Source organism: Triticum aestivum, chromosome 3B (genome assembly GCF_018294505.1).
Source record: "Triticum aestivum cultivar Chinese Spring chromosome 3B, IWGSC CS RefSeq v2.1, whole genome shotgun sequence".
Classification (NCBI taxonomy): domain Eukaryota; kingdom Viridiplantae; phylum Streptophyta; class Magnoliopsida; order Poales; family Poaceae; genus Triticum; species Triticum aestivum.
The window spans coordinates 556,393,293-556,420,427 of record NC_057801.1 but is presented as its reverse complement, the minus strand read 5'-3'; the positions used below and the strand labels follow the sequence as shown (position 1 = coordinate 556,420,427).

Below are 27,135 nucleotides of genomic sequence, written 5' to 3'. Positions count from 1 at the left end.
GCAAAACCCGGAGGTGTCGTGCGTTCGGTACTTGATCGGTTGAAGCGTGAAGAAGTTCGACTATGTCAACCGCGTTGTGAAACGCTTCCGCTTACAGTCTATGAGGGTACGTAGACACACTCTCCCCCTCGTTGCTATGCATTTCCATAGATAGATCATTGCGTGTGCGTAGAAATTTTTTGGTTTTCCATGCAACGATTCGCAACATGGCTGACACCGGGGTAGTACATGATTTATATTTTGTGTTATGAAGATGGAGCGTGACTAGGCTATATGATTTTGTAGGGATAGTGTTCTTTAGCATTTATATTTTGAAAGGCATGATCTTTTGTTGGTATGCCAGAGTATTGATGTATTTATGTCAAATTATAGACTATTGCTTTGAATCATTCGGATCTAAATATTCATACCATAAAAGAAAGATTACATGATGAACATATGTTCGGTAACATTCCACATCAAAATTTCTATTTTTATCATTTACCTACTCGAGGATGAGCAAGAATTGATCTTGGGGATGCTTAATACGTCTCCAACATATCTATAATTTTTTATTGTTGCATGTTATTATAGTATAAATATTGGAGGTTTTATAATCAATTATATGTCATTTTATATCATTTTTTGGGGACTAACCAATTAACCCGGTGCCAAGTGCCAGTTGTTGTTTTCTGCTTCTTTTTGGTTTTCCAGGAAATCAGTACGAAATGGAGTACAAACGGTACGAAAATTTGTGAAGATTTTTTTCTGGACAAAAGAGACCCTAGAAGCTTCGGGAGGAGACCAGACGAGAAGCAAGGAGATGGCCAGGCAACAGGGCACGCCCTGTTACCTTGTGGGCCCCATATGTCTCCGTCTGACCTAATTCCACCTCTATAAATTCTCTAAAATTGGGAAAACAACAGAGAGTCACCCCAAACACTTTTTCCACCACCGCAAGTTTCTGTCCTTCCACGATCCCATCTGGAGCCCTTTTCCGTCACACTGCCGAAGGGGGAATCGATCACGGAGGGCTTCTAGATCATCCTTATTGCCCTCCGATGATGCGTGAGTTGTTCACCACAGACCTACGAGTCCATAGCTAGTAGTTAAATGGCTTCTTTTTTCTCTTTGATCTTCAATACAATGTTGTCCTCGATGTTCTTGGAGTTCTATCCGATGTTATCTTCTTTTGCGGTGTGTTTGTTGGGATCTGATGAATTGTGGGTTTATGATCAGATTGTTCATGAATATTAATTAAGTCTTTTCTGAATTCTTTTATGCATGATTATTATAGCTTTGTATTTCTCTCTGATCTATCCATTTAATTTGGTCAACTAGATTTATTTATCTTGCAATGGGAGAGGTACTTTCTAATGGGTTCAATCTTGTGATGCTCTATCCCAGTGATAGAAAGGGACAAGACACATATTTATATTGTTCCCATTATGGACAAAACGACGGGGTTTATTCATATTTCTTGGGTTTACTTTGTCTACATCATGTCATCTTGCTTAAGGCGTTACTCCGTTTTACACTTTATACCCTAGATGCATGCTATATAGCGGTCGATGGGTGGAGTAATAGTAGTAGATGCAGGCAGGAATCGGTCTACTTGTCTCGGACGTGATGCCTATACACATGATCATTGCCTTGAATATCATCATACCTATGTGCTTTTCTATCAATTGACCAATAGTAATTTGTTCACCCATTGTATGTCATGTGCTCGAAAGAGAAGCCTCTAGTGAAAACTATGGTCCCCGGGTCTACTTTTATCATATATAAGAACACAAAAATACCTTGTTGCACTTTTATTTATTTTATTTTATTTTTCAATTTATCTTATTACCTACCACTATGGATTTAATCCTTGAAAGTAACCGTCGAGGGGATAGACAGCCCCCTTGTTCGCGTTGGGTGCAAGTATTTGCTTTTGTGTGTGCAGGTGCTGCTAATGAAGTTCTGTGTGGTTCTCCTACTGGGTTGATAACCTTGGTTCTTAACTGAGTGAAATACTTATCTCTAGTGTACTGCTTCATCCTCTCCTCTTTAGGGAAATCCCAACGCAGCTCACAAGTAGCAGCCATCATCATCACCAACCCTTCTTCATCAACAACTTCATGATGCTCATCACCAGGAGTGAGTAATTCCTTCGTAGGCTTGTTGGACGATGATGGAGTTGGATGAGATTTGTCACATAACCGAGTCCATTTGTTAGAGCTTCATCCCTAGTATCCACTATGTTCTCAGATTGATGTTGGTATGACTTTGCTATGCTTAATGCTTGTCACTAGGGCCCGAGTGCCATGATTTCAGATTTGAACCTATTATGTTTTTCATGAATATAAGTGTGTTTTGGATCCTATCTTGCAAGTTGTATGCGCCTATTACGTGTTATGATCCGCAATCCCCAAAGTGACAATAGTTGGGTTTCACTCTGGTGATGACTGTAGTATGAGGAGCTCATGTATTCACTAAGTGCTAATGCTTTGTTCTGGATTAAAAGGACGCCTTAATATCCCTTAGTTTCCTTATGGATCCCGCTCCCACGGGAGGGTATGACAAAAGATGTCATGCAAATATTTATTATAAGCACGTATGACTATATACGGATTACATGCCTACACTGAATTGATGAATTGGAGTTCTTGTGTATCGCTCCAGGTTGTGGCTTTTACATGATGAATATCATCCAACACAAATATCCACTGTTGATCCAATGCCTACGCCTTTCACATATTGATCTTTGCTAAGTTACTTTCATTGCAAAACTGCTATTGTTACTGTTACTACAGCTATCAAACTATCATACTACCGTGTTACTAAAAAATTTGCTGCAAATATTTAGTTCTCCAGGTGTGGTTTAATTGACAACTCAACTGCTAATACTCATAATATTCTTTGTCTCCTCTTGTATCGAACCAATAAATTTGGGTGAAATACTATCCACGAAGACTGTCGCGACCCCCTAAACTTGTGAGTTATCACTAGGTAGTATCCCTTAGTGTATTGGTGGACATTGACCTCAAATTTGACCTTTGGGCAGTTGCCTTTTTCAAGCCATCCGAACACCGGAGACCGCTGAAGCACACTGATGTCATTGTAAGAACCTACCATGCCAACAAAGAGTGTCAAATCCAATTATCTTGTGATGCCATAACTTCAAGTATGCAAACTTTAACATGCCCCTTATATTTTCCCTGCCAAGAAAATGGAGAGTTCTTCCACTTCTGGTGCATACACTCTATGCTATCGAGCATTCCTGGAAAGTAGGCATGTCCAAGTCCGCCAGTCAGTGCCACTTCCAGTTATCTCCACGTACAGTAGCAGGCGTGTCCAAGTACGCGCCCGCCGGTGATGACCATGGAGGTGAGGGCGGCACCAGTGTTGGTGAAGGACCGTGCCTTCTTGTGCTCCGACGCTGGCGAGGGCAACCATAGATGCCGGCAAGGGGTGGGCCTCGGTGGATGCAACATGGCCGTGGGGAAGTGGTTGGATGCGGTGACGACCTGAGTACTATCGAACTGACCAGAAAATGGGTGGCAACGATGCGGGCGGGGGTGTCAAGCGTGGAGGAGGGGAAGGATGAATGACCGATGTGCCACCGATGTGCGGACCAGGAAGAGGAGAAGGACGGGCACCGCGCACATCAGCACCGCATCTGCGATGCTGCAAACCTGACCCAACTTTGGACCGAACATGGGTCACGACAGACAGAAAAAAGGACACCCGTCCATTTCCGTCGGTGTATTGGGCCACGTTTTCTATCTGTGCAGATCAAAACGGTCGCGGCTGGACCAAATGGGTTGCCGCATTGGAGTTGGCCTAATTTCATGTCGGGAGAGTAAGCTTTTGTTTACCGGCTTCTTGCCCTAGAGTGACCAAACTTGTTCTAAACCCTCTCTTAATTAATAAATGTGGCAAGTCTTACCGTTTAAAAAATGGAGAAAACTTGTTAAAAATTGGGGATCAAGTGTTGTTAAATCTTCTACAAACATGATTTTTGGTTCTTAAATTTGGTTTTAGTTTTGCTAAAAAATAGTGATTTATCAAAAGACGAACCTAATCTTTTTTTGGCAACGACGAGTCTAGTCTTTTTTCTTCATGGTAATACGTGTCTCATTAATAAAATAAAGATTCAGATACAAGCCATATAAACACCGACATTACATGACTGAAAAAGATAGGATAATCCTATTAAAAAACCAAAGTCTGTCTTGCTCTACGAGGAAAAAAGAAGACAAATCACCTTTTCACCCAAGCTCAATGTGACTCCGTCGCAATTCTGCAGCTTGACGAACCTCCAAAGTAGTTTGCCTAAAACAAAATCATAGCCCTTGAAAGAATCAGACCGACGCAACGTGTCCGCGGACATGCAATCTAACTCCGGAATTGGCACCCCCGCACGACTACAACGTCAGAGGAGGAAACCAAAACTGTCAGCTGCCAACCACCAACCCAGCACAGCATGCACCTTCTTGCAGCTGTCACTTGCGTAGACAACCGTATGCGCTTACTCCCGGACAGCAAAATCTCCCAGCTCCACCGTGGTGTCGGAGACAACGCCGCAGCAACGGGGACAAAGCAGAAGGAGAAACACATGTTGGGGAACGTAGTAATTTCAAAAAAATTCCTACGTACACGCAAGATCATGGTGATGGCATAGCAACGAGAGGGGAGAGTGTTGTCCACGTACCCTCATAGACCGTAAGCGGAAGCGGTAGCACAACGCGGTTGATGTAGTCGTACGTCTTCACGATCCGACCGATCCGAGTACTGAACGTACGGCACCTCCGAGTTCAGCACACGTTCAGCTCGATGACGATCCCCGGGCTCCGATCCAGCAAAGCTTCGGGTTCCGTCAGCACGACGGCGTGGTGACGGTGATGATGCTCTACCGGCGCAGGGCTTCGCCTAAACTCCACGACGATATGACCGAGGTGGAATATGGTGAAGGGGGGCACCGCACACGGCTAAGAAACGATCCGTAGATCAACTTGTGTTGTTCTGCCTAGAGGTGCCCCCCTGCCCCCGTATATAAAGGAGCAAGGGGGGAGGGGGCGGCTGGCCTAGGAGGGGCGCGCCAAGGGGAGTCCTACTCCCACCGGGAGTAGGACTCCCTCCTTCCTTGTTGGAGTAGGAGAAGGGGGGAAGAGGGGGAGAGGAGGAAGGAAAGGGGGGCCACACCCCTTGTCCAATTCGGACCAGAGGGGGGCTGCGCGCCTCCTTCCTTTTGGCCTCTCTCCTCTATTCCCGTATGGCCCAATAAGGCCAATATACTCCCCGGCGAATTCCCGTAACTCTCCGGTACTCCGAAAAATACCTGAATCACTCGAAACCTTTCCGAACTCCGAATATAGTCGTCCAATATATCGATCTTTACGTCTCGACCATTTCGAGACTCCTCGTCATGTCACCGATCTCATCCGGGACTCCGAACTCCTTAGGTACATCAAAACTCATAAACTCATAATATAATTGTCATCGAAACCTTAAGCGTGCGGACCCTACGGGTTCGAGAACTATGTAGACATGACCTAGAACTATTCTCGGTCAATAACCAATAGCGGAACCTGGATGCCCATATTGGTTCCTACATATTCTACGAAGATCTTTATCGGTCAAACCGCATAACAACATACGTTGTTCCCTTTGTCATTGGTATGTTACTTGCCCGAGATTTGATCGTCGGTATCCAATACCTAGTTCAATCTCGTTACCGGCAAGTCTCTTTACTCGTTACGTAATGCATCATTCCGTAACTAACTCATTAGCTACATTGCTTGCAAGGCTTATAGTGATGTGCATTACCGAGAGGGCCCAGAGATACCTCTCCGACAATCGGAGTGACAAAACCTAATCTCGAAATACGCCAACCCAACATGTACCTTTGGAGACACCTGTAGTACTCCTTTATAATCACTCAGTTACGTTGTGACGTTTGGTAGCACCCAAAGTGTTCCTCCGGTAAACGGGAGTTGCATAATCTCATAGTTATAGGAACATGTATAAGTTATGAAGAAAGCAATAGCAACATACTAAACGATCAAGTGCTAAGCTAACAGAATGGGTCAAGTCAATCACATCATTCTCCTAATGATGTGACCTCATTAATCAAATGACAACACATGTCTATGGTTAGGAAACAAAACCATCTTTGATTAATGAGCTAGTCAAGTAGAGGCATACTAGTGACTATATGTTTGTCTATGTATTCACACATGTATCATGTTTCCGGTTAATACAATTCTAGCATGAATAATAAACATTTATCATGAAATAAGGAAATAAATAATAACTTTATTATTGCCTCTAGGGCATATTTCCTTCAACACACATGTAGGGGTCGTCGTCGCCGCCTCGCCGAGACCATCCGCGAACCCTAACGCCGCTGATCTGAAGGATCGGCAAACACACGATGCCATCAACTCCGAGACGCCGCCATAAAGGATACCAGCAGTGTGGGAGTGAAACTGAAGCAGATTTATTCATCCAGACGCCGCTTCCATCACTCCAACGACACACCACGACCTACAAAACCAAATCCCAACTACAAAGCGGAGGAACATGGCCCCCTCCCTCCTGATGCTGGAGCAGCAGTCGGAGGGAGAAGGGACCAGCCCTGGCCGATGGAGATCGGAGGTCGAGGACGCCTCCCTAGCGACTAAGTTTTTTTACCGGAGCCAGGAGCTACCGGTAAGCAATCCACCGTCTGTCACTTTCGTCAAGATTCGTGCAGCTTTTCTATTATATTTCCGGATATATAATACACATAGTAATACATGTACTAGTGTCAGATGAAGTCAGCTTTTTACAAAAGAAAGAGAGTTGGATAGAGAGAACTGTGCATGCATGCGTTCATTCTCTCAGGCCATACATATGACATGCATTTTATTTTCATCCCCATATTTTTAATGATTCATATCTTTTGAACCAAATGTTCAATATTGAAATTTTTGTATATTTGAAATCATGGTGACAAGACCTTCAAAACAAGATCAATTTTGCATATATTTGAAATATATTTTGTTTTATATATTTCAATTATTGTTGAAATCATTTTCATAAAACAATAGATTTTAAAGCTATATTTCGATCGTTTCAAGAAACTTATTTCAGAAACAATATTACACTCACTCAATTGAAAAACTAGATTTCACTTGTCTCAACAATAAACGTAACTTGTTTCAAAAAAAAATTCCAAATTGTTTCACTCATTTCAAATAATATAATTTCACTAGTTCCAAAATAAGTATTTAAAAAATTTGAAAAAAAATCACATTTCACTGATTTGGAAAACTGATTTCACTCATTACAAAATTTAGCTTAAAAACTAATTTCACTTTGTTTACCCAAAAATATTGAAATGCATTTCACTCAGCAGAGATATCTGTTTCAAACATTGAAAAAGTTGTTAGATTTCACTTGTTTCAACAATAAACTTTACTTGTTTAAAACAAACTAATATTTTCAAATTGTTTCACTCATCTCAAAGAATATAATTTCACTAGTTCCAAAATAATTATTACAAAAATTTGAAAAATCACAATTCACTTATTTGGAAAACTGATTTCACTCATTACAAAATATATCTCAAAAATTAATTTCACTTCGTATTTACCAAAAAAAAGTATTGAAAAGCATTTCACTCGGCAAAGATATCTATTTCAAACATTGAAATAGTCGTTTGACACCAAAAAGATATATTTCACTTTTTTCAAATAACTTATTTCACTCATTTCAGAAAAAAAACATTACAGTCGCTCAATTGAAATACAATATTTCACTTCTTTCAAAAAACTGATTACACTCGTTACAAAAGATAGATTTCACTAGTTTCAGAAAAACACATTACAGTCACCCCATTGAAGACACGGTTTCAGAAGCTGAAATATGAAACTCACAAAGAAAACTATATTCAAAAAAGTGGTTTCAATCATTTCAATAACTGATTTCATTTTTTCAAAAATTGTAATTTGAAATGAGTGAAATTAGTATTTTGATATGATTGAAATAGTAAAAATTAAACTAGTTTAAATATATTCAAGATTGGTCTTATTCTAAAGATCTTATGTTCAGGAATTTGAATATATGAAGTTTTTGAATAATAGAACATTACTGTAAAAAATATTGGCCATCTAAAAATGTAAACAAAAATAAAATGCATGAATTTGTTTAAGAGAGAGAGGAGAGATGCCGCATGCATGCGTACAGCCCACTGCAAATAGTACTGCCTTTTCTGCCATGGGGCCTATTGATGTGACATTGATTTGACCATATACAAATGATTAGCTGCCACAATACATGGGTATACATATGAATGGATCCCACTTAGACTCAGATCACAAAGCAGCTAAACGGTGGATGCTATGCCGGTACATCCCGGCTCCGGTAAAAAGGAGTTTGCGGCCTCCCTAGTCTGCCTTCACGTGGCAGCGGCTAGGTTAAGACGAGCCTAGTCCAACACGACCAATTGATTTGGCAGCGGCTAGGTTAAGACGAGCCTAGTCTAATACTCCCTCCGTTCAGAATTACTTGTTGTAGAAATAGATGTATCTAGATGTATTTTAGTTCTAGATACATCTATTTTCGAGACAAGTAATTCCGAACGGAGGGAGTATGACCAATTGATTTGGCAGCTCGTCGTAGTGGATGTGCGTACCGGGCGTACCCAACCCAACCCTCGGCGGTCCGGGCCGGGCTGGCGCCGCGTCTCGCACCACTTGGATGGATCGTGCGAGCCGCCGCCGTCTGGGCGCGCGGCGCTGGGCCGTAAAACGTACCCGTTGTCGACCGCGTCACACGCCGCCCGCATGCACGGATGAGTCCCACAACCGCATGGCATCGCGCGCGTGATCAGTGTGTACGTGCAAGGGGGGGCGCATGCGTGCTCTAACAAACTGGCCATGGGCATCTAACTAATGGTTCATGCATATGCACGGATGGATACCTGTTTTCGCAAGGAACATGGGGGTATGGATATGGCCAGGATAGCGTGCCTTTTGCAGGTAAGCTCTCACCTCTCCGCTCTAAGTTTTGAGGCCTAGCTAGCGCATGGAACTGAGCAGAGTTGATTTTATTTTTCCGTGATTGCTAATGTCGTGTCAGCCTTAGAATCAAGTATTGGAGAGCCGTTGATGAGGATGGAAGGCAGATATATATATGCTTGGGAGAGCCGTTAATTTGCTTACACCACAGACCAAATTGGTCCTGATTTATTAAGAAACTCCACTAGTAAAGCATATATCTTTCTTTAGCATACATGTACATTCCAAGCAAATTTCGAGTGGAATCAGTTCAAACACACGTTATGTATTGGTTGATGAATTAACACTTATTGGAATGACAGGCTCGTCCATATATTGTTTACGTTTCATTTCTATACTTGTTCAAGTCATGTAGCTGGTCGCCGTTGCTTTCATACGTACGACTTGTTCCAATTCAGAAACCAAATCAGGAAAAGATGAGTAATTGGATCTCTCTTCTTTAATAAAATAAATAAATTAATAACCCCCCGTGGTAGTAGCTAGTACTAGTACAAGACTTGTCCTCTAGAACACATTTGTCCCAGAAAATCAAACAACTGCTTAATTACGACGACCCCAGAATAAACGCACACCTGACTGGCCAGTGATGATAACTTGCTTAATTTCTCCCATATATCGTTTTAAAAGCCTCAAATGTAGTTTATCCAGGACAGACGAAGGAGACGGCATCTAGCTAGTACTACTATATCTAGCAGAGAGCGGGAGACAAGATGATGATCAAGTCCAACCTGAACCAACCAACTACAATTCCCGCTGCACCTGATGTCTGTTGGATCGTCGTCCTCGTCCATACCAAGTCAAAACCTACACCATTTTCCACGCACGTAGCCGCTGGAACCACACGCCGGCACCTGGACATGCGCTGCAAACATGCCGGCGGTACGTGGTGCTTGGATCCATCCGTTCCTGCCTGCACCACGGTTCACGGACAAGCGGATGATAAAAACCCTAAAAATGATTAACTAAGTGAGCATCATCCATGACACCTACTGTACGTGATGGATGGATGCCGGGAGGAAGAATTGGACACAACGCTGGCTGCTGGATGCCATTAGTTTACTCCGGCGAGATCCGAGACAGGGATATGCTCTGCCTGCCTAGTTTAACACAATGCGTACGTAAGAATGCGATGGCCAGCCCAGACAGACGACGATCGAGCGTCAGTGGCCGGGCGGTCCGCTGCAACTTGCGGCTAGAGAATGCAATATATATGTAGCAAGTCTCGTTATGTAGCTAGCTAGCAGGGGGAATCCTCAACCTCCTCCTATAGACAAATTAACTATGGGATACATAATTGTTTTCATGAGCTAATTAGGCTAGCTCTCAAGTCAATTAGCCATCCTTGTTAATCACCTTGCCGGGATGAAGCAGCGATTGAGTGATTAGAGGGATTCCGTTCCCTACGTAATAAGCAAGCCTAAGGCTAACGATGTTTTATCTCAAGTCAAGTCTGCGTGATGTACTCTCAAATTAATCAAATTCAAACGGCAGTTTTATGTGTCCTCTCCTCCGTACTTATACATGATTTTCATACATACATATAGTAGTAGACTAGCGTCGAGGTGACGTGAGAGGAATAACGATGGGCGTTGGAGTCGGACTAGCGAGCTGATGAATGGAACGAAAGCCACTCCCTGAATTTGTTATGGGCTAATTGGCGCCGTGTGTTCCATACGGAAAGCAACCGCGGACCCGACCGGGCCAAACAGACGTCTTGATGATCCGAGACTAGCTAGCAAGACAAGAGAGAAAATGAAGGGGTCGACGTCAATGGGTGCCGGCCGTCACGATCGGGTGCTGTCGATCGGTCGGCACCCGAGGAACAGACGGGGATGGCATAAAATGTTACTACTAGTAATTCAAACCCCCGTGATCTCCATCGTTCATTCCCGGCCTTCTCCGGTGGCTGGCACCGGCACCGGCACCGGCAGGCCGGCCACCACCACCACGTACCAATCAGCTGATGCCCGCTTGCGTGCATGCACCGAGCAGCAGCATATACACTCCTACTTTACTCGTGCGGGCCGGGCGTCAATCAACATGGATGCATGGCTACTTGCGTAGGGTGATTGGCTCGTTGGTCTGGCCCTTTGGCATGCATGCCGTTTACGACGAATCACCAGGACAGATCTATCGACTAGATAGTGTTCACTGCTGTACTACTCTCCGTGCAAGATATAGACAGGGGAATTATTCGGTTCGTACCTTGACTTGGTGCCAGGATTGTCTTTGCTTTCCTCGGCATATCCCGACCACGCACGGCCCTTGAATTAGCAGCAGGACGGTATGTAGTTTCTTGCTTGCTACTATATCCTATAGCAGATTAGATAAATCGGCTGCCGCTGATCGATCGAGTCTTTGATCAAGTCTTGAGTGACATCAGTGAGTTGATTGTTGATTCCACGGTGCACTGCAAGTGCAACCGGCGGTGGTTGGGCTTGGCCTTGGGCAAGACGGGACAGGTGCTGCGGCGTCCATGTGTGGCTGCTTTTGGACTGGATGACTTTTGCAGTGCCCAATATGCCCAATATGCAATATGCAATGTATGTAGTTCCAGCCCTTTACTGGCTACTGCAACAGAAACACCAGCTAATTCTCTTACTATAAGAGGCGAGGCGAGGCGAGGCTCGGATAGATTCTTAAGAGGATTGTGTGTAGATATTATGTACCTGCAGTCCGTAAACCAGCAGGCAAGGCGGACACTTTGAGCTTGCTGTTGGTGTGGATGTTGAACAGCAAAGTGGCACTGTGTTGTGTCTAGGCTCGGTTAACCTGACAAAAAGGGAGTGATTTGATCCGACTTTAGCTACTTTTATTTGCTTTTGGAGTTAGCTAGTGCTAGTCCAACCTACTCTATATATACGAGTATAGTCATTTCTAGTCTCCTCTTAACTAGTCAGGACTACACAACAGAACAGTGGCAATGGCCTAGCTAATAAGCTCCTACTACGTATATACATTCATGTTCAAAAAGAAAAAGCTCCTACGTACGTACATACGATATGAGTACGCATTATTACTAACAAAGAGAGAGGCCGGAAGTCTGTCCGGGGACACACACGACATGATTCTTGTCGCCCAAAGAAAATCCACTCGCGATCCCTCTCCATCGGATCTTCACGGTTCTCCAAGCCTAGCCACTCTATCTGTTTCTTACAAAACGCACGCACATCCAACCTCGACCAAGGTAGTCGTCGTTCCGCACGTCGTGGCTACTCCTACTGCCACTGCCAGAGCTACACTACACTGCGTAGGCAATTTAGGTTGGGGCCGCGTCCAAAACGCCGACGGGAACAGGCCGACCGTATGAATCACCGCTGTCCGGCGTAACGTGGATGGAGTCCAACTCCATCGGCGCCCAGTCCCCGACGCGCCGCTACGACGGCCAATGCCGTCTGTCCTTTCACGAGGCTACTATCCCCGCCACCCTCACGTACTCGTCCCTACCTACACGGCTACACCACCACCACCATCGCTACTACACGGCGCGCACTGACCGGCGATCGATCATCTATCGACGACCGCATGCGCGCTGGGCGGGTGCGGGTCGCCGTCGATCGTCATCTGGCCGGCGCCTTGTTGGAACGCGGCGGCGGGCGGCGTTTTCTTGCTTTGCTTGCGTCGCATTGCATTGTTCGGCGTGAAAACAGTGCCCCGACACTGACAAGTCACACTTTAGCGGTGCACGGCGGATCCTGATCTAATCTTGACCGCGCCGCGCCGCTCTGACTTTGAGGCCGAGCTACACGCTACGCTACTCGGCACCTGCAGACATCAGGCCATGGTCACAGAGTTGACGAGCTGCGATCGAGCTGAGCTGAGCGGACCCGGTGGACGTGCGCGGGGGCAGCACGGCTCCGTAGCCGTCCGACCAAGGGACACGCCTACGGCTACGGGCCGGGCGACAAATTAGTTGACACAAGCTAGCAAACATGCAGAGAGGGGATCGACGAACCAAAGCCATGGCGCGTACGTGGCTTGATTAACCCAGTCACCGGGCAAGACCCGTTGCTGTCCCCGGCCCGATCGAGCCGTCCTACGTGTTGATCCGACATGTCGTGAGCGTGTGATGCTACTGCTCACACAAGATATGGTACCCTACCATCTCGCTGTCACGCGACTACACGAGGGCGGGAACATGCTCCGGTGGAGAAACCGAAGTTTGCACGTTGGATCGAGACATGTGATAGCTAGACAAGTGTCCATCCAACTTGACTGATCATTACTGTGAGATTTGACAAGGATCGACTGCATGATGTTCGTAAGGGCACAATCGAAGCCGCGCCAAACAGGACGCCGCTCTGCATGCAGGTGCTTTATGCTCTTTGGAGAGGCTGCTTACAAATAATAGGCTTGTGGTAATCCCATTAAACTCGTTAAAGAATTTGATCACTCGCTTCTTAAGAAGTCGCCTTGTACTTTCGTTTTCTGTGCTAGCATTATATTTATACGGCACCTAGCTTCGTTTCCAGATTCAAGACTATCGTTCATTTTGGTTGCACCAGATGCTATTTTTTTATGTTGTTTTCCCGTTATCTGATGATCGTGGAGCCCGGCCATGAAGAGTCATGGTCTACGTATGAACGTGTACAGCCGTACAGTCACTACGTATGAAGTCATGTGCTACGTATGCACAAGATTGGTACGTATGGTTTAGATATCATATTGTGGTTCCTAGCAGCAGCTGTTAATATATCCTTTCTGAACAGATTGGCCATGTTGGTCGACTGGTCAAAGTCAACAATCACACGAGCAAAATCAACACGAGCGAACCCTGAAATGTTGACGGAGAATTATCAATTATCTGGTCGAGAAATCGCCAGAATAATCAAGCGACCAGAAAGAAATAAAGAAATGGAATCAAACTCGTGCATTCGGTCCGAAACCGCCGGCAACCAGTGGGCAGCGGCTGCTCGATCGTCTAAACCTCACGCCGGCCGGCCGGGCTGATGGAATCAAACTGTCGTAGGCCGGCCGTCTTCTTTACCTTGAAGCCACCTCCAACTCCAACGTGCATGGTGGTATATCTTCCGGCAGTGCTCCGATTAGACAGTACAACTCCTTGAGAATGAGTCGGAGAACTTGTAACATATCTTCTTCTATAAAATATGGTACGCCAATGACGTACTCTTGAAGAAAAAAAAAGAGTCGGAGAAACGAAATAACAGTACGGTCGACGGCTGAGCTCATGCATGTGTTCCTGACCTGTCTTTCCTTGCCCGACAAATCTCTTTTGCACCAAGCCACTACCACTAGCTGCAAAGCGTCAACGATGCTGACATTGCATGGAGCAGCAGCTGGCAGGAGCGCCCGAGGCAAGGCGTTCCAGAAGTGCAAGGAAAAATAAGCTTGTCGTGGCAGCAGTAGTGTAGATTTCTAGGGAAGCATACACACGGGAGAGTCTGTGGCTCGACAGGTGGCCCATTTTTCTCCTTTGTTTTTCCCTACGTGGAGCAGTGACTTGGACGGACGAAGTTACCTGTCGTCGCAAAATTCTTCGTAAGCCTAACTTTCCTGGCAGGATCCGACTTGTGATCTCTTGTGTGCAAGCAACGACGATGTCATCCGGCAGAGCTCAAGGAGATTTTACTGGAAAATTCCTTACGACGTTGCCTTGTCTATCCGTTGATGAGCAGGCAATCCAAAAAAGAACGACACGAATATATGCCTGCCCGCAGGCACGTCCCAGGAACGCGCCCCGTGAGCACAAGCGGCGTACCGAGACGAATTGGACTGTTGGCATTACGCTGGGATATGGAAACTGGTTTGCCATTTCCGAGAAATGGGGCTCACTCCACTCCAGGTGCACCTGGCACCATCACCTGACCGTTCTTGGGTCGACAAGCAAACTGAAGGCCGCAGGAAGGGGGTTAATTGCCCGGGCTGCTAACAAAGCATCTGTGCGCTTAACAGGCAAGCATTTCGGTGGCTATGCAATGGCATGGGCCAACTCCATCATCATATGGTCATTACCGAGCATGGGGCATCATCATCAGCTTACGCCGAGAATCTCATAAGCAGACTGAGGTTGCAAGGAAAGAAGGGGAGAAAGGATCTTCCCAATAGATTAACATCAGTTACGACTAATTTGCCTCCATAAGACAAGTACGAAAGCTGCTTTTGCCCAGGTGATGCACTGTCAGCGAAATATGCCTGTTCTGCACCACATCAGAGGCCTAACGACACACCAGCTCGGAGCTAAGCTCACGCCTCGACCAACTAAACGAAAGTGTCGGTTAAAAAAGCTAAATGAAATATGCTTCATGGTACGGGAAAAGGAAATGCTTTCAGAACCATGCTTCGACCAAAGACTGCAAGGCTGAAGAACTTTTAAGAGGTATAAATGTTCATTGACCTATGCAAATTGTAAACAACAAAGATGTCAGTTGTCACGCACACACACACACACACACACAAGAAAGAAACAAACAAAGAGGCCACACTATACAAAGAAGCACTTACCAGAAGCTGAGCTCAAGTTACTCTTCACACTTATCTGCATGTCTCAATGCCCTGTTCATGTTATCTAAATAACCCTGTCCACAAAGGAAAATTCTCAATGCGACTAATAGCAGTTCTCGACTGAATGGCCCAAAGATCTACTATAATGATTATGCCAACTGAAAACATGAACCCAGTGATTGGAGTATGATGTCATCCTGGATTTGGTGGGCGTACCTGGAGAATGCAAACTGCAGCAAATTTATCTGTCATTGTTTTCGTCTCAACTGGATCATTTAGTTTCAGAGGATTTAAAAGGGCTTCTACGCACTGGAGAAACAGCATCATTTGAACCAAAAAGCAAGATCGATCAGAAAACTTCACAATCAAATACTTGTAAAAGAGACATGACAGTCATTTCCCCACAAAACAGCCTAATAGCAGTCTTAATAACTACAATGTATCCGATGGCCAAAACAGTACTGCAGTCCACACCTTATCATATTTGAATAAGAAGGCACACAGAGGAAAAGGGGCTATCACCTTTGAGGTAAAATTTTCATCCCAATATGTGTAGCTCAAATCATCAAGTTTCCCAGTTTTACAAAGTTCTCCTACAAGAAGGCTTACTTGTGATGCCTGTTTTACAGAAAAAGAAACATTAGAAAACATAAAGTGAAACAGGAGATGAACTATACTACCAAAAGGGCACTGTACATCTGGAGAAGATTGACCCTGTAGGTTGAATGGATAACCCACAACAAGCCCGGCAAGGGAGTAGTTTTTAACCTATTCAGAAAACAAAAAATGGCATTATCTTCAATGTGCATAATTGAAAATTAAAGAGAGGTCAGAAACCCAGAAAAAATATAACATATGGAACAACTGAACAAAGTAATGAATGAGAAATCACTAAGTCTGTAAACTTGTCAAACACTACTACCAGTGTTTGATGTGCTGTGCTGCACTGTGATTCGAAATCTATAAGAATGCTTACTAACTCTAGTAAGATAGTTTTGTTATGGTTCTAAAAAAAAGGATAACAGCGAAGCTACACTTGAAAGGCCACCAGATGCCCAACGGACCCTAAATGGGTTATCTATGCATAATGTGGTGCAGTGTTGCTTCTTACTCCCTCCGTTCCTAAATATTTGTCTTTCTAGAGATTTCAAATGGACTACCACATACAGATGTATATAGACATATTTTAGAGTGTAGATTCACTCATTTTGCTCCGTATGTGGTCACTTGTTGAAATCTCTAGAAAGACAAATATTTAGGAACGGAGGGAGTAATAAATTACATGCAGTTCTCGTGCATATTATTGGCAAAACTGTTTGGTGCAGTATTGAAAAGGCTAACATATTTGGGTATATTTCCTTCATGTTATCTGTGCATGCTTCGCCAGGTGATGGCTTTCGCTTGAACTTCTGGAATATATGTCACATATATCTTCTCTTTCTGCTAGAAGATTCTACATATTCCTCTTATTCCAGATGCGCCATAAGATTGACAATACTAGCCGATTTTAGTGTTTGCTGGCTCCCAGCGCACATCTGTAAATGAGCTTCGACCAAGCCTGCATCAGCACCATTCTATGCACAAATCTAAGTTAAGAGTTGTGATATCCATCCACGAGGCCATGACACTCCAAGTTAGCACCAGCATTGCGATATAACATGCCTGGAACTTTTTAGTTGAATTTTGCAAAGTGGGACAAATAGTTATTTGCCCATCCACAGATTAAAGCCTATCAGAGGTGAGAATCTTTTCTGTACAGCTAGATACACACAAAAAATACCCTTCCTACATATGATGCTGTTTTGATTTGTTTGTGGTCAATTATCAGTGTCACCCTTAAATATCTTAGAAAGGTAAATGAAATGGGTAACTTGAGTAAAGAAGCCAATACAGATAGACCTGAAACCCTGACTTAATGCCAATAAGAGCACATTTCCTTTTTCGATTTTCCACATTAAGTTGAAGCAAAATTTGCATTTTCAGAAGCAAAATCAGTTTCAATCAAAGATAATTTTTGAAAAATGGTGGTGGGAGCAGACAAGCATTAATTACAGAACAAAATGATAGTCTTTTTATTGAGTACTTGATCTTGTGTTTATCAGTAAGTTTTAAACGTGAACAAGTATAACATACCAGTGTTTTGAAATCGTCTGCCATCAAATTAATGTTTGTCTTTGTCCTACCCAAGACACTGCAGAATATCAATGCACTTGTCAATCCCAATATGTAATTTTACCTTATTAAGGAAATGCAAGCGTGTCATCTATCTCATCACCAAATTATAGAAAAGAGAAGCTACTGCTTACTTGCTTACGAAGCCTTTAATCCCAAAAAAGTTGGGGTAGGCTAGATATGAAACCCTTTCACGAGGACTTCCCAGGAGGTCACCCATCCTAAGCTAATGGGCTATCATAATTTTTTTTCTCTCAAGATAAAAGTACTCACGACAATAGACCAAGCACATAATTGCAGAATTAAGATGACATCCCATGTCCAAGAAACTGGGAAAATAATGGCAATGACAATCATTACTATACTGAGTCAAGCCACTCTTGGTCTGGGTGAAACATATCAAACACAGGAAAGTCATGATTACTATCCAAACAAACCTTACAGGGCACATAAATATGAAAGCAAAGAAGTTGTGTGATCGAAACAGGTCCATAAAATAGAAATGTGTGTCACAGGATTTTGTAAACCACACCACTAGTTTTTTCCTAACAAAATTGAAGGTCTACAGTCATTTCATATAAAATGAAGTTATGCCAACATCAACATGCAGACACCACTCTAGTCCTAACACAATCATGCATAGAGCAAGTCCGCATACAAATTCAATGAATTACTAGTAGTGCTTTGTTTGCGGTTGGACAGTCCAATTCCAACAGGGTGATGGTTTGTAATATTACTTACAGAAAAAATACTCCATTAAGCCATTAAGAGGAATGGAATATATAACCATTCTTGTGCATCACTTACAAGCATACATGACCACTTACATTTGCATCAAGAAACACGTCCTCAACACCAATTGCTAGAAGCCCATACCTTAGAGGCAAGGCAATCCTGTTTTTCTGATCAGAAACTGCCAGCCCGACGTACTTACTACCGACATCGAGCCCGAGAAGCCGAGGCTGTTTCTTGGACCCACCCTCAAGCAATTTCCGGAACAACTCCTCCGCTTTCAACAGCCTCATTGTACACCTCCTGTGCTTTCAAGTGCGAACAGAGAAAGATGTAAGACAAATGTGGTATTGCAAGAAAGCATATAACACAAACCTTCAATCATACACATCTGAATGCGTAGTTCATTTGCTAAATATCACTGACCTATACTGAAGGGACGAGGCGAGTGTGTGGTGAGCCGGGAGGGAGCGGCGCCCTGGGATGCCGGAGAGAGCGGGTAGCAGACTGCGACCTGAGAGGAGGCGTTGGCGAACAGACAGCGGCCTTAGAGGAGGTGTCGGAGATCTGGCGACCTAGGGCTAGGAGCCAGTCGACGGCGTCTAATTGGAGAGACCTTGGAGCGAGAGATCTAGGATTTTAAAACAGGGTGGTCCATCTTCTTCTTTCGACAACAAATATGACATGCCAACATTCTAATTAATTTGCCAATAGCACATAGAAATATATCAATATGGTCTTACAGACATATTAAAATTCTCAATTTTGCATAAGAGAATACTAGTACATAATACATATCTTGAGAAGTTCAAAAAAGACCGTGTGGCATTGTTAATTTGTTAAGAGTGGCGTCGCTCGAGTAACTTGTTAAGAGTGGCAAACAATCAGACAAATCATTATTTTGTCATTGATCAGGTGTTGAAGTACTGGATAGCAAAATAATGTGTATGTGTTCACAGGACTGTGTGTGTTTTTTAATTTGAAATAAAAGGACTGTGTGTTCATGTACTGGATAGCAAGTCCGGCTGTTTAGCTAACGCAATAGACTTAGACTCTTCCACCTGGTTGATGCAATAGATAGCAAAGAGCAAAGCCTGAATCAGGAATTGGGAAGGGGCAGTGCCACAGTTGACAACTTACCTCAAGTCCCCAAATCGGGCTCAAGGCTTGCTGCCCGGCGGAGAGCGGGCTGGGCGGACGGTGGTTGCTTGCAGGGGCGCCAAGCGCCGGGGGCGGCTCCTGGACGTCTAGCGATGACGAGGCACACAGCGACGTCTGACGGCGTCCGGCGAGGCAGGCAGCGAGCCAGCGAGATCGGGAGCCGAGCCGCCGAGGTCGGGGACGAGCAGGGGCTCGGTGCGTCTGTCCCAGTGTTTGTTGGGCTGAGACGGGTCGGGACGATTTTTTTGGGCCTTTCTTTCTCAGGCCCATCTGTAATGGTATGGGACTATGGGCCGGTCTAAAATCTGTAGCTTCCACACTGTAGATCCGACCATGGTCACGCTGAACTGAAGTGGTGCTCAGATTCCCGAGCCCTCCGCTCTTTCGGCCAGCGGTCATCGGAGGAGACTGCGAGAGGACGAGGAGAGGAGCTCCCATGGCGGAGGCGGCACCGAAGCAGCGGAGCCCCGCCGCGCCCCGCCCCGTCCGGTGCATCGTTAAGCTAGGTGCTCTCTCCGGCTGTGTGTTTCCCTTGTGTGCCTCTGTACCGGCGTACGCCTCTCCAGCCGGTGCTGATTCGACGAACTCTGTGCTGGCGCAGGCGGAGCGGCCATCACGAACAAGGGGGAGCTGGAGAGCATCGATGAGGAGAGCCTGCGGTCGGCGTGCGCGCAGCTGCGGCAGGCCATGTCCGACGGCACCGCCCCGGAGAAGGTTAGGGGGATGGACTGGAGCAGGAGGCCCGGCGATCCGGCCGACCCGGTCGTGGACGCCGAGGGGTTCGCGGGTATGGCGGGGCTGGGTCTCGACAGTAACTTCGTCGTCGTCCACGGCGCAGGTATATATAGCTCGGAATCTGTGTTGCCTCTGGGCACTGGTTCTCTGTCTTACGCTTGCTGATGAGCTGAACTAGGTGATTTCTATTTGGGAGTAGAATCCACATGAACTGATGAACATAATTTGGGATGCTACGTGCTGTCAAAATTGACGCTAACTACCAAGTGGCCTTGAAATGCCTCTCAGTGAGCGAGCCATGCTTAGATTATTAGTGCAAATAACCTGCTTGGAAGATATTTAGCATACGATGGGTCTGATTGATAGTCTCCAGGGTCTGCCTGTAGGATAGTGCTGAACAACCAGGGAAGTGGGTCAGTTCCAATGTTATATGGTACCCGTAATCCCTGTAACTATAATTGGGCTGCTAGAGTTTGAGTTTGTAAAATTAGTGTCATGATATCAATATTGTAATAGTTCTCTATCTGAATTTACTACTTCAGGTTCTTTTGGCCACTTCCAAGCAAGTAGATCTGGAGTACATAAAGGAGGGTTGCATTCAACACTCGTGAAGGCTGGCTTTGTGGCTACAAGAATTTCAGTACGGTGCACTTCTAAAATTTCACTATCATGTGGATATCATAACTTCCAGTTCCTTATTTTTTTCAGGATCTTGTCGATGTATGCCATGCTTCTGTGATGCAATGCTTAAACAGTGTTCTAATGATATACATGTTGCAACATAGGTGACTTCTCTCAACCAGGAAATTGTTAGAGCCTTGGCAAGAGGTACACGACATAGAAATGAAGACTAGTGCATTTTATGCTAATAATTCAGCTACATGCTTATCATGGTAACCTATCATTATGGTAAAGTAATCAACTAGTGTGTTGTCACTAGTGTCGTCTTGAATAGGTATTGAAAATTCATGATTATGTTTATTCTTGTTTTTCCACAGGATCTGCATGTGTTCCTTTGTCTGAATGAATTATGTCGTGATCTGAAGTTTTTACTTAACATTGCAAGGATGCATGTTCATATATCAATAACAATTCATATATCTACTATGTGTTTTCAATGACCTGACCAGCTTATATATCGATTTTGTAATATATGTTTTATAAAAACTATTAATTTGTTAAGTGTGAATCAGTGGTAAATAAATGACTTGTGGAAGTGCTTCTGCAGAAGGAATACCGTCTGTTGGGATGTCACCATTTGCTTGTGGATGGTCTACTCAGCGAAGAAATGTGAGCAAACTAGAGGATTGTTGCATCTTTGGATGGACACCTGACAATACACAGTTCTTGTGGTTCTATGTCTAATCCTGTAAACAAAGATGTTGACATATGTGCATTTGCAGCTTGCATCAGCCAATGCTTCTCAAATCATTGAGTCACTCCATGCTGGCTTTGTCCCTGTAAGCTGTTGCACCTTAGGTTCTTGAGTAATTATTTCTGTAGAAATTTGCTTTGATCTAAGTTTTCAGCTCAAGTACGATAATTATGTGAATCATATGCGGCAAAAATGTTGTTTCTGGATATTAGGCATATTCTTTAGACTTGTGTTTAATGAGCATTGTTTACATGGAGCTTTCACTAATACTTTTGGTAAGCTGCAATGATTCACAATACATATATGTTCCCAACATAGCTCTGGGTGTATTGTTAAGTAATAGATCAGTTCTGACATTTGAAATAGCTCGGACAGTTTTCCAGTAATGTTATAAGAATAAGGGAAGCATCGCCTAACTCCCCCACCTGTTCTATTTTCATCTACATATGAAGAAGAATACAAACTTGCAGCTACGGTTTTCTATGTAGAATAATGGTCCATTTCCTCGCAGGTTTTGCACGGAGATGCTGTTCTTGATGAATCGCTGGTGAGTTTTAAATTGGATTGTGCCCACGTTCTTGTTTAGATTCACATACAGGTTGGCGTACACACTTTTTGTTCACTTGTACTGAGACTGATGTTAGGATTAAATGACCAGGACTGCACCATATTGAGTGGGGATGTCATTATACGCCACCTTGCACAGCTTCTGACTCCAAAATATGTCGTGTTTCTGGTACTGTTACCTTGTCTCCTTACCATGACTTGATCATTTATTGTAACAGTATGGCAACTTGCTGACTTGGCTGTGCTGTCTTTCTTATAATTCAATTTTGTTGTTATAAGATGGGCTTCATCTTATTCCATTTGTATGCATCATGCTTCATATGTTTCATTGTTTTGTCAAGTTTTTCGTTACTTAGACTTTTACATAGCTCTCTGAAAATTGATATTTAGACAGATGTTCATGGAGTATATGACCGTCCTCCAACTGACCCAAATGCAGTACTTCTCAAAGAGATAGGTTAGTATCCACCTGTTGTAGATCAACTTTGTCTGCATGTGTAATCTTCTTGGTCGATATACATCAATTATTGTAGGGAAATGCAGGGAAAAACATGCAATTCCAGTTTACTGACATGTGCTGCTTAACAGAGGTAGATGACAATGGAGGCTGGTCGATTGTAAAACCTGCATTAGAAGGCAACAGAAAAGGAGGTATCGTCATGTCTCCCTTCCATGTGTACCATGATGGTTGAGTGATTGATGTCTGCATAGTTGTGTAGTATATACTGATGAAGGCATGCCGCTACAGCCTGCAGAGGGTGAACATAGCAATTTCAAGTTGATAATTGTATCAAATTATAAAAATGCTTCACCCAAGTAGTCAGTGATGATTTCCCAAGTGACAACCTTACTATCACCAAATGCATTCTTTGTTCTTATGTATCGTTTGAAGGGGGGGAAATGCTTTGAGGGAGCAATTATCTGTAACATGAGTCGCTGTCATCAGAATTATGTTTATTGGAATGATAACAGACTAAATTCGTGATCCAGATGTCCTGCTTGTAAACTACCATCGCTTGTGTAAGCCTAAGATGTCCAGCTATTCACTGCAGTGGAGATATCAGTAGCCGCACACGACACCACTGGAGGAATGGAGACCAAAATACTTGAAGCTGCCGTGATAGCTAGGCTTGGAGTTGATGTGTACATTACAAAGGTGTGCATATTTCCTCTGCTTATACCGTAAAACATAACTTAAAGGAAAACTAAATTCATAATGTGACAGTACGGTTTTTGTTAAAAAGTTGTTTTGTGATGCAGGTTGATACAGAGCACTCCCTGAGAGCCTTGAAGGGGGATGTGAACACAAGCTCGGATGATTGGCTTGGAACTGTTATACGCGCTGCCAAATAGAGTTCTTGCCACAGAACAGAAGCAACACAATTTTTATGTCGCGTGGGGTTCGCTGATGAGCATTGATGTTCGCCAGATGATACTTTAGAGGTTTATTCCTACTGTGATCACTTTTTTGCTGAATGTCTAGCTAATGTTGTGACCAAAGGGTGATACCTCCATTTATCCGAGAACACAGAACATTCCTTTGTGATTTACGGTACCATTTGTTAATGAGAATGCAGTTGTTTGTCAGCTGGAGTGTGTGGTGGATTTTTTGTCATCAGTACCACAAACCAATATAGTCTCACGCCCTCAGTCACGCCCCGGACTGAAGCAGAAGCGGACAGAGAGGCACAAGTGCAGCAACAAGAACTTGGAGGAGAAGAAGAACTGGACCCACAGGAGGAGCCAGTGGAATAGTCGTCACTAGGATGTGTGAGTATGACGTGTGGGCCTAAGCAAGGCTGTGGCGTTAAAGGTGTAGCCGTGATGGCAGTGTAGGCATGTTGTCATTTGAGATAATTTAGATCCCTTCTCATCCTGAACTCTCTTCTCACCTACCCCTTCTCCTACCTCTTGATCTCATCCCCTTCTCCTTGATCTCCTTCCCCTTCTTGTTCGATCTCTCACAGGGTCGTAACAACATGGTAGTCAGAGCTTTGCCGGTCCATCGCTGCACCACAATCCTGCGATTGAGCCGTAACATCCACCGTAAAGGGTGTTGACAGGGGGATAAACCCTGGGTAGCCTCATCCACACCCCAGCAGATTTCAAGACATTGGGACTGATCAAGCCCCTCGGTCCGACTGATCGCAAGGCCGGCCTTCACGGTCGGTTGGCACCCACGGGCTGCCTCCCAGAAGGTGGCGCACCCCAGAAGGCGGCGAGGGCATGGGCCGACTCCTGCCAGGCGGCCCCTCGCCTCCTCAAAGTTTGCACCCACCTACTACGACAAGATAGGGCGTGGCAACAGTGCCACCTGTCACCCCCGAATCCCGGAAGGAACGTGGCCACAGTGCGGGCGTACCAGGCGGACACCCCTCAACTGACACGACACTGTAGCCACGCGGCCCACGACGGTGCCTACGTCAGGCAGGGCCATACCCCCACGACGGGCGGTCGGTGTGGCCCGCAGGCGGCGGGCCCCACTTGTCGTGTATCACCAAAAGACGGCGAGCACAAAGCAGGCGGCCACAAGGGGAGGCCGCCTCCTAGCAGGCGGCCGTCCCTTCCCTCGGAGTCTGTGCACCATTAACCAGAAGTGACGAGGTGTGGCTACAGTGATCGCCCGCCAGGCAGCGGTACTGTAGTCATGCGCCCCCCCGACCAAGCTATCGTCATTAGGGGCAAGGCTACAGTGCGGCCTAGTCCTCCTGGCCCGCAGGCGGCGGGCCCTACCTGTCTGCCGAGATCACGACAGTCGGTGGGGCCCACCAGGCGGCAGGCCCCAGCTGTCGGCGGAGAAGCCAGAGCCTAGAGACACTGACGGTCGGGTCCTACGACTAGCCAGATTACCATTGTACCCCTAAGGGTAGGCATATATAAACCCCTCAGGGTCACCCATGCAAAGGGTTCAGCCCTTAGATCACCTTACACCCACATAGCTAGGGAGAAGTAGAGCTAGCTTGCCTTTCTTCCTCCTCTAGCCCGAACAGCTCAAGGAGCCATCTTGTACCCCCGCTGTTGATCATAGTGATGCGGAGACCCCGCAGAGCAGGATTAGGGGTGTTATCTCCACGGAGAGCCCCAAACCTGGGTAAGACTCGGCGTCGTTGAGGTCTTGGCTACTCCCGCTTCTAGATGCCGGCAACGTTCTATTGACCCCCTACATGATTAGCCACCCATTGGCATATGTCGAGGAAATACCACGACATTTGGCGCCCACCGTGGGGCAAGGCGCACCGTTGGCCGGAGACACATTCTGGAGGGAACATGTTTCCTTCCCCGTGAGCGCAGCCAGCCTAGCTCGCCTGATGGCGCTTGCGTCGATGCTTTGAGCGACGTGGAGGCCGCATGCGCCGCAAGCTCCCTTGCCGATCTCCTCAACGATCTCACCGACAGCGGGGGTCCATCTCACCGACGAGCCCGCCCCCGACGTGGGTTTGGCCAGCTCCGAGAGCTGCCTCGTCGACCTCCTTGGCAAGCTCCACATCGCCGACGAGCTCGCCTCCGACCTAGAGTCCATCGGCTCCATCGATCCGCCCGTCGAGATGATCATTGACTCCAACGCGGCAGATGTTGATGCCTACCCCGACCACGTAGAGATCATCGACGACCCGCTCCCTCGCGCGGATAGCATCACCAGCGCCAGCACCATCACAGAGGTGCTAGTCACTAGTTTGGGCGGAGGCTCTGCCGAAGCAGATCGGGATTCGATCTGGGCAGCCCTGCGAGCCCTCGCCACTCCAGTTGAGGATGGCGCGGATAGCGCGAAGCTGGAGGCACACCGCCTCTCGCTCATCGACAGCGCCAACCAGTTGGCCGCTGCGAGGCGCCTTACTGACGCCTACCAGCGCGAGATCGACCGCGCCGTAGGCGGCACTCTGACTGCTGGAGAGCCCAGCCGACTGGGTGCAGCCCGCCATCGCGGCGCCACCATCGCCGGCATGTTGGGAGGCGACCGCCCGGTCTATGCTACCCCCATGGAGAACCTACGTGCCGCCCAGGCGGCGGCGGAAGAACTGGACAACCTAGAGGGCGATGAGAAGCGCTGCATGACGGAGCGCCTCCATCGGCTCCTCGACACGGCTGCCATGCAGCAGGAAGCCGGCCGCCGCGTGATGGAACCCGGCGTGCAAGATGAGAACCAACACCCTCGCCGAGAGCACGGCGCGACCTCTCGGTCCCCGACAGGCGTCACTCACGGCCGAGGGGACCCGGAGCCGGCTGCTAGGCGCAGTCGGCGCACGCACCTCACGATCGAGCGCGACCAAGACGGCTGCCCAAGAGTAGTGGAACGACGCAACAACTGCCCGCCTCCCCCACGCAGGGAGTGGCGCGCCTCCCCGCCGCCTGTTGAGCATCCGAGTCTGGGAGACCGGCTGGGTCACCGAGAAGGAATCGGAGAGAATGATGCCCGCCACCGGATCGACCGACTTGCTCGATCCCTAGCGATAGAAGAAGAGGATGCAGTCGGCCCGCCTTGTTTCGGCCCCCGCATACGCGACGAGCCCTTTCCCAAAGGGTTCTCGCTCCCATCAGACACGCCCAAGTACAACGGCTCCGTGAAGCCGGAGGATTGCCTGGTGGACTACTCCACCACAGTCAACATAGCAAGCGGCAACAGGCGCGTTGCCATGAAATACGTCCCACTCATGCTCCAAGGCACGACCCGGACCTGGCTGAACAGCCTCAAGCCATACAGCATCAACAGCTGGCTGGATTTCACTGAAGTATTCATCCGCAACTTCACCGGCACGTACAAGCGGCCGCCCAAGCCTCGCCAGCTCTCCATGTGCATCCAAGGCCCGATTGAGTCCATCCGCGATTACTTAACGCGGTGCATGAGGTGCAGGCAATAGAGTACTTCACGGTCGGGTGCCGAGAGGGCACCTTGCTTAAGCACAA

At 46.1% G+C, this 27,135-nt stretch overlaps 2 protein-coding genes across 3 annotated transcripts; one reads left to right on the top strand and one right to left on the bottom strand.

Annotated features, from left to right (window-relative positions):
* Positions 1-15,057: 15,057 nt before the first annotated feature.
* On the bottom strand, positions 15,058-19,788 carry LOC123070882 (putative pre-16S rRNA nuclease). Its single transcript, XM_044494264.1, has 9 exons — positions 19,536-19,788; positions 18,822-18,909; positions 18,540-18,698; positions 17,625-17,682; positions 16,188-16,259; positions 16,014-16,109; positions 15,708-15,800; positions 15,492-15,565; positions 15,058-15,384 (listed from the first exon to the last, which is right to left on the bottom strand). The coding sequence occupies exons 3-8, from the start codon at positions 18,686-18,688 to the stop codon at positions 15,509-15,511; spliced, it is 525 nt and encodes a 174-aa protein (XP_044350199.1). The 5' UTR covers positions 18,689-18,698; positions 18,822-18,909; positions 19,536-19,788; the 3' UTR covers positions 15,058-15,384; positions 15,492-15,508.
* A 79-nt stretch (positions 19,789-19,867) lies between these two features.
* On the top strand, positions 19,868-23,820 carry LOC123070881 (isopentenyl phosphate kinase). 2 transcript variants are annotated; one of them, XR_006433976.1, is made up of 12 exons: positions 19,868-20,062; positions 20,158-20,394; positions 20,834-20,931; positions 21,077-21,119; positions 21,520-21,581; positions 21,695-21,751; positions 22,178-22,213; positions 22,325-22,402; positions 22,624-22,690; positions 22,822-22,884; positions 23,224-23,389; positions 23,494-23,820. XR_006433976.1 is itself a non-coding variant. In XM_044494262.1 (12 exons), the coding sequence occupies exons 1-12, from the start codon at positions 19,993-19,995 to the stop codon at positions 23,584-23,586; spliced, it is 1,008 nt and encodes a 335-aa protein (XP_044350197.1). In that variant the 5' UTR covers positions 19,870-19,992; the 3' UTR covers positions 23,587-23,820. The 2 variants fall into 2 exon arrangements, 1 of the variants encoding a protein (XP_044350197.1); XM_044494262.1 differs by having other exon boundaries at positions 19,870-20,062; positions 23,286-23,389.
* The last annotated feature ends 3,315 nt before the right edge of the window (positions 23,821-27,135 follow it).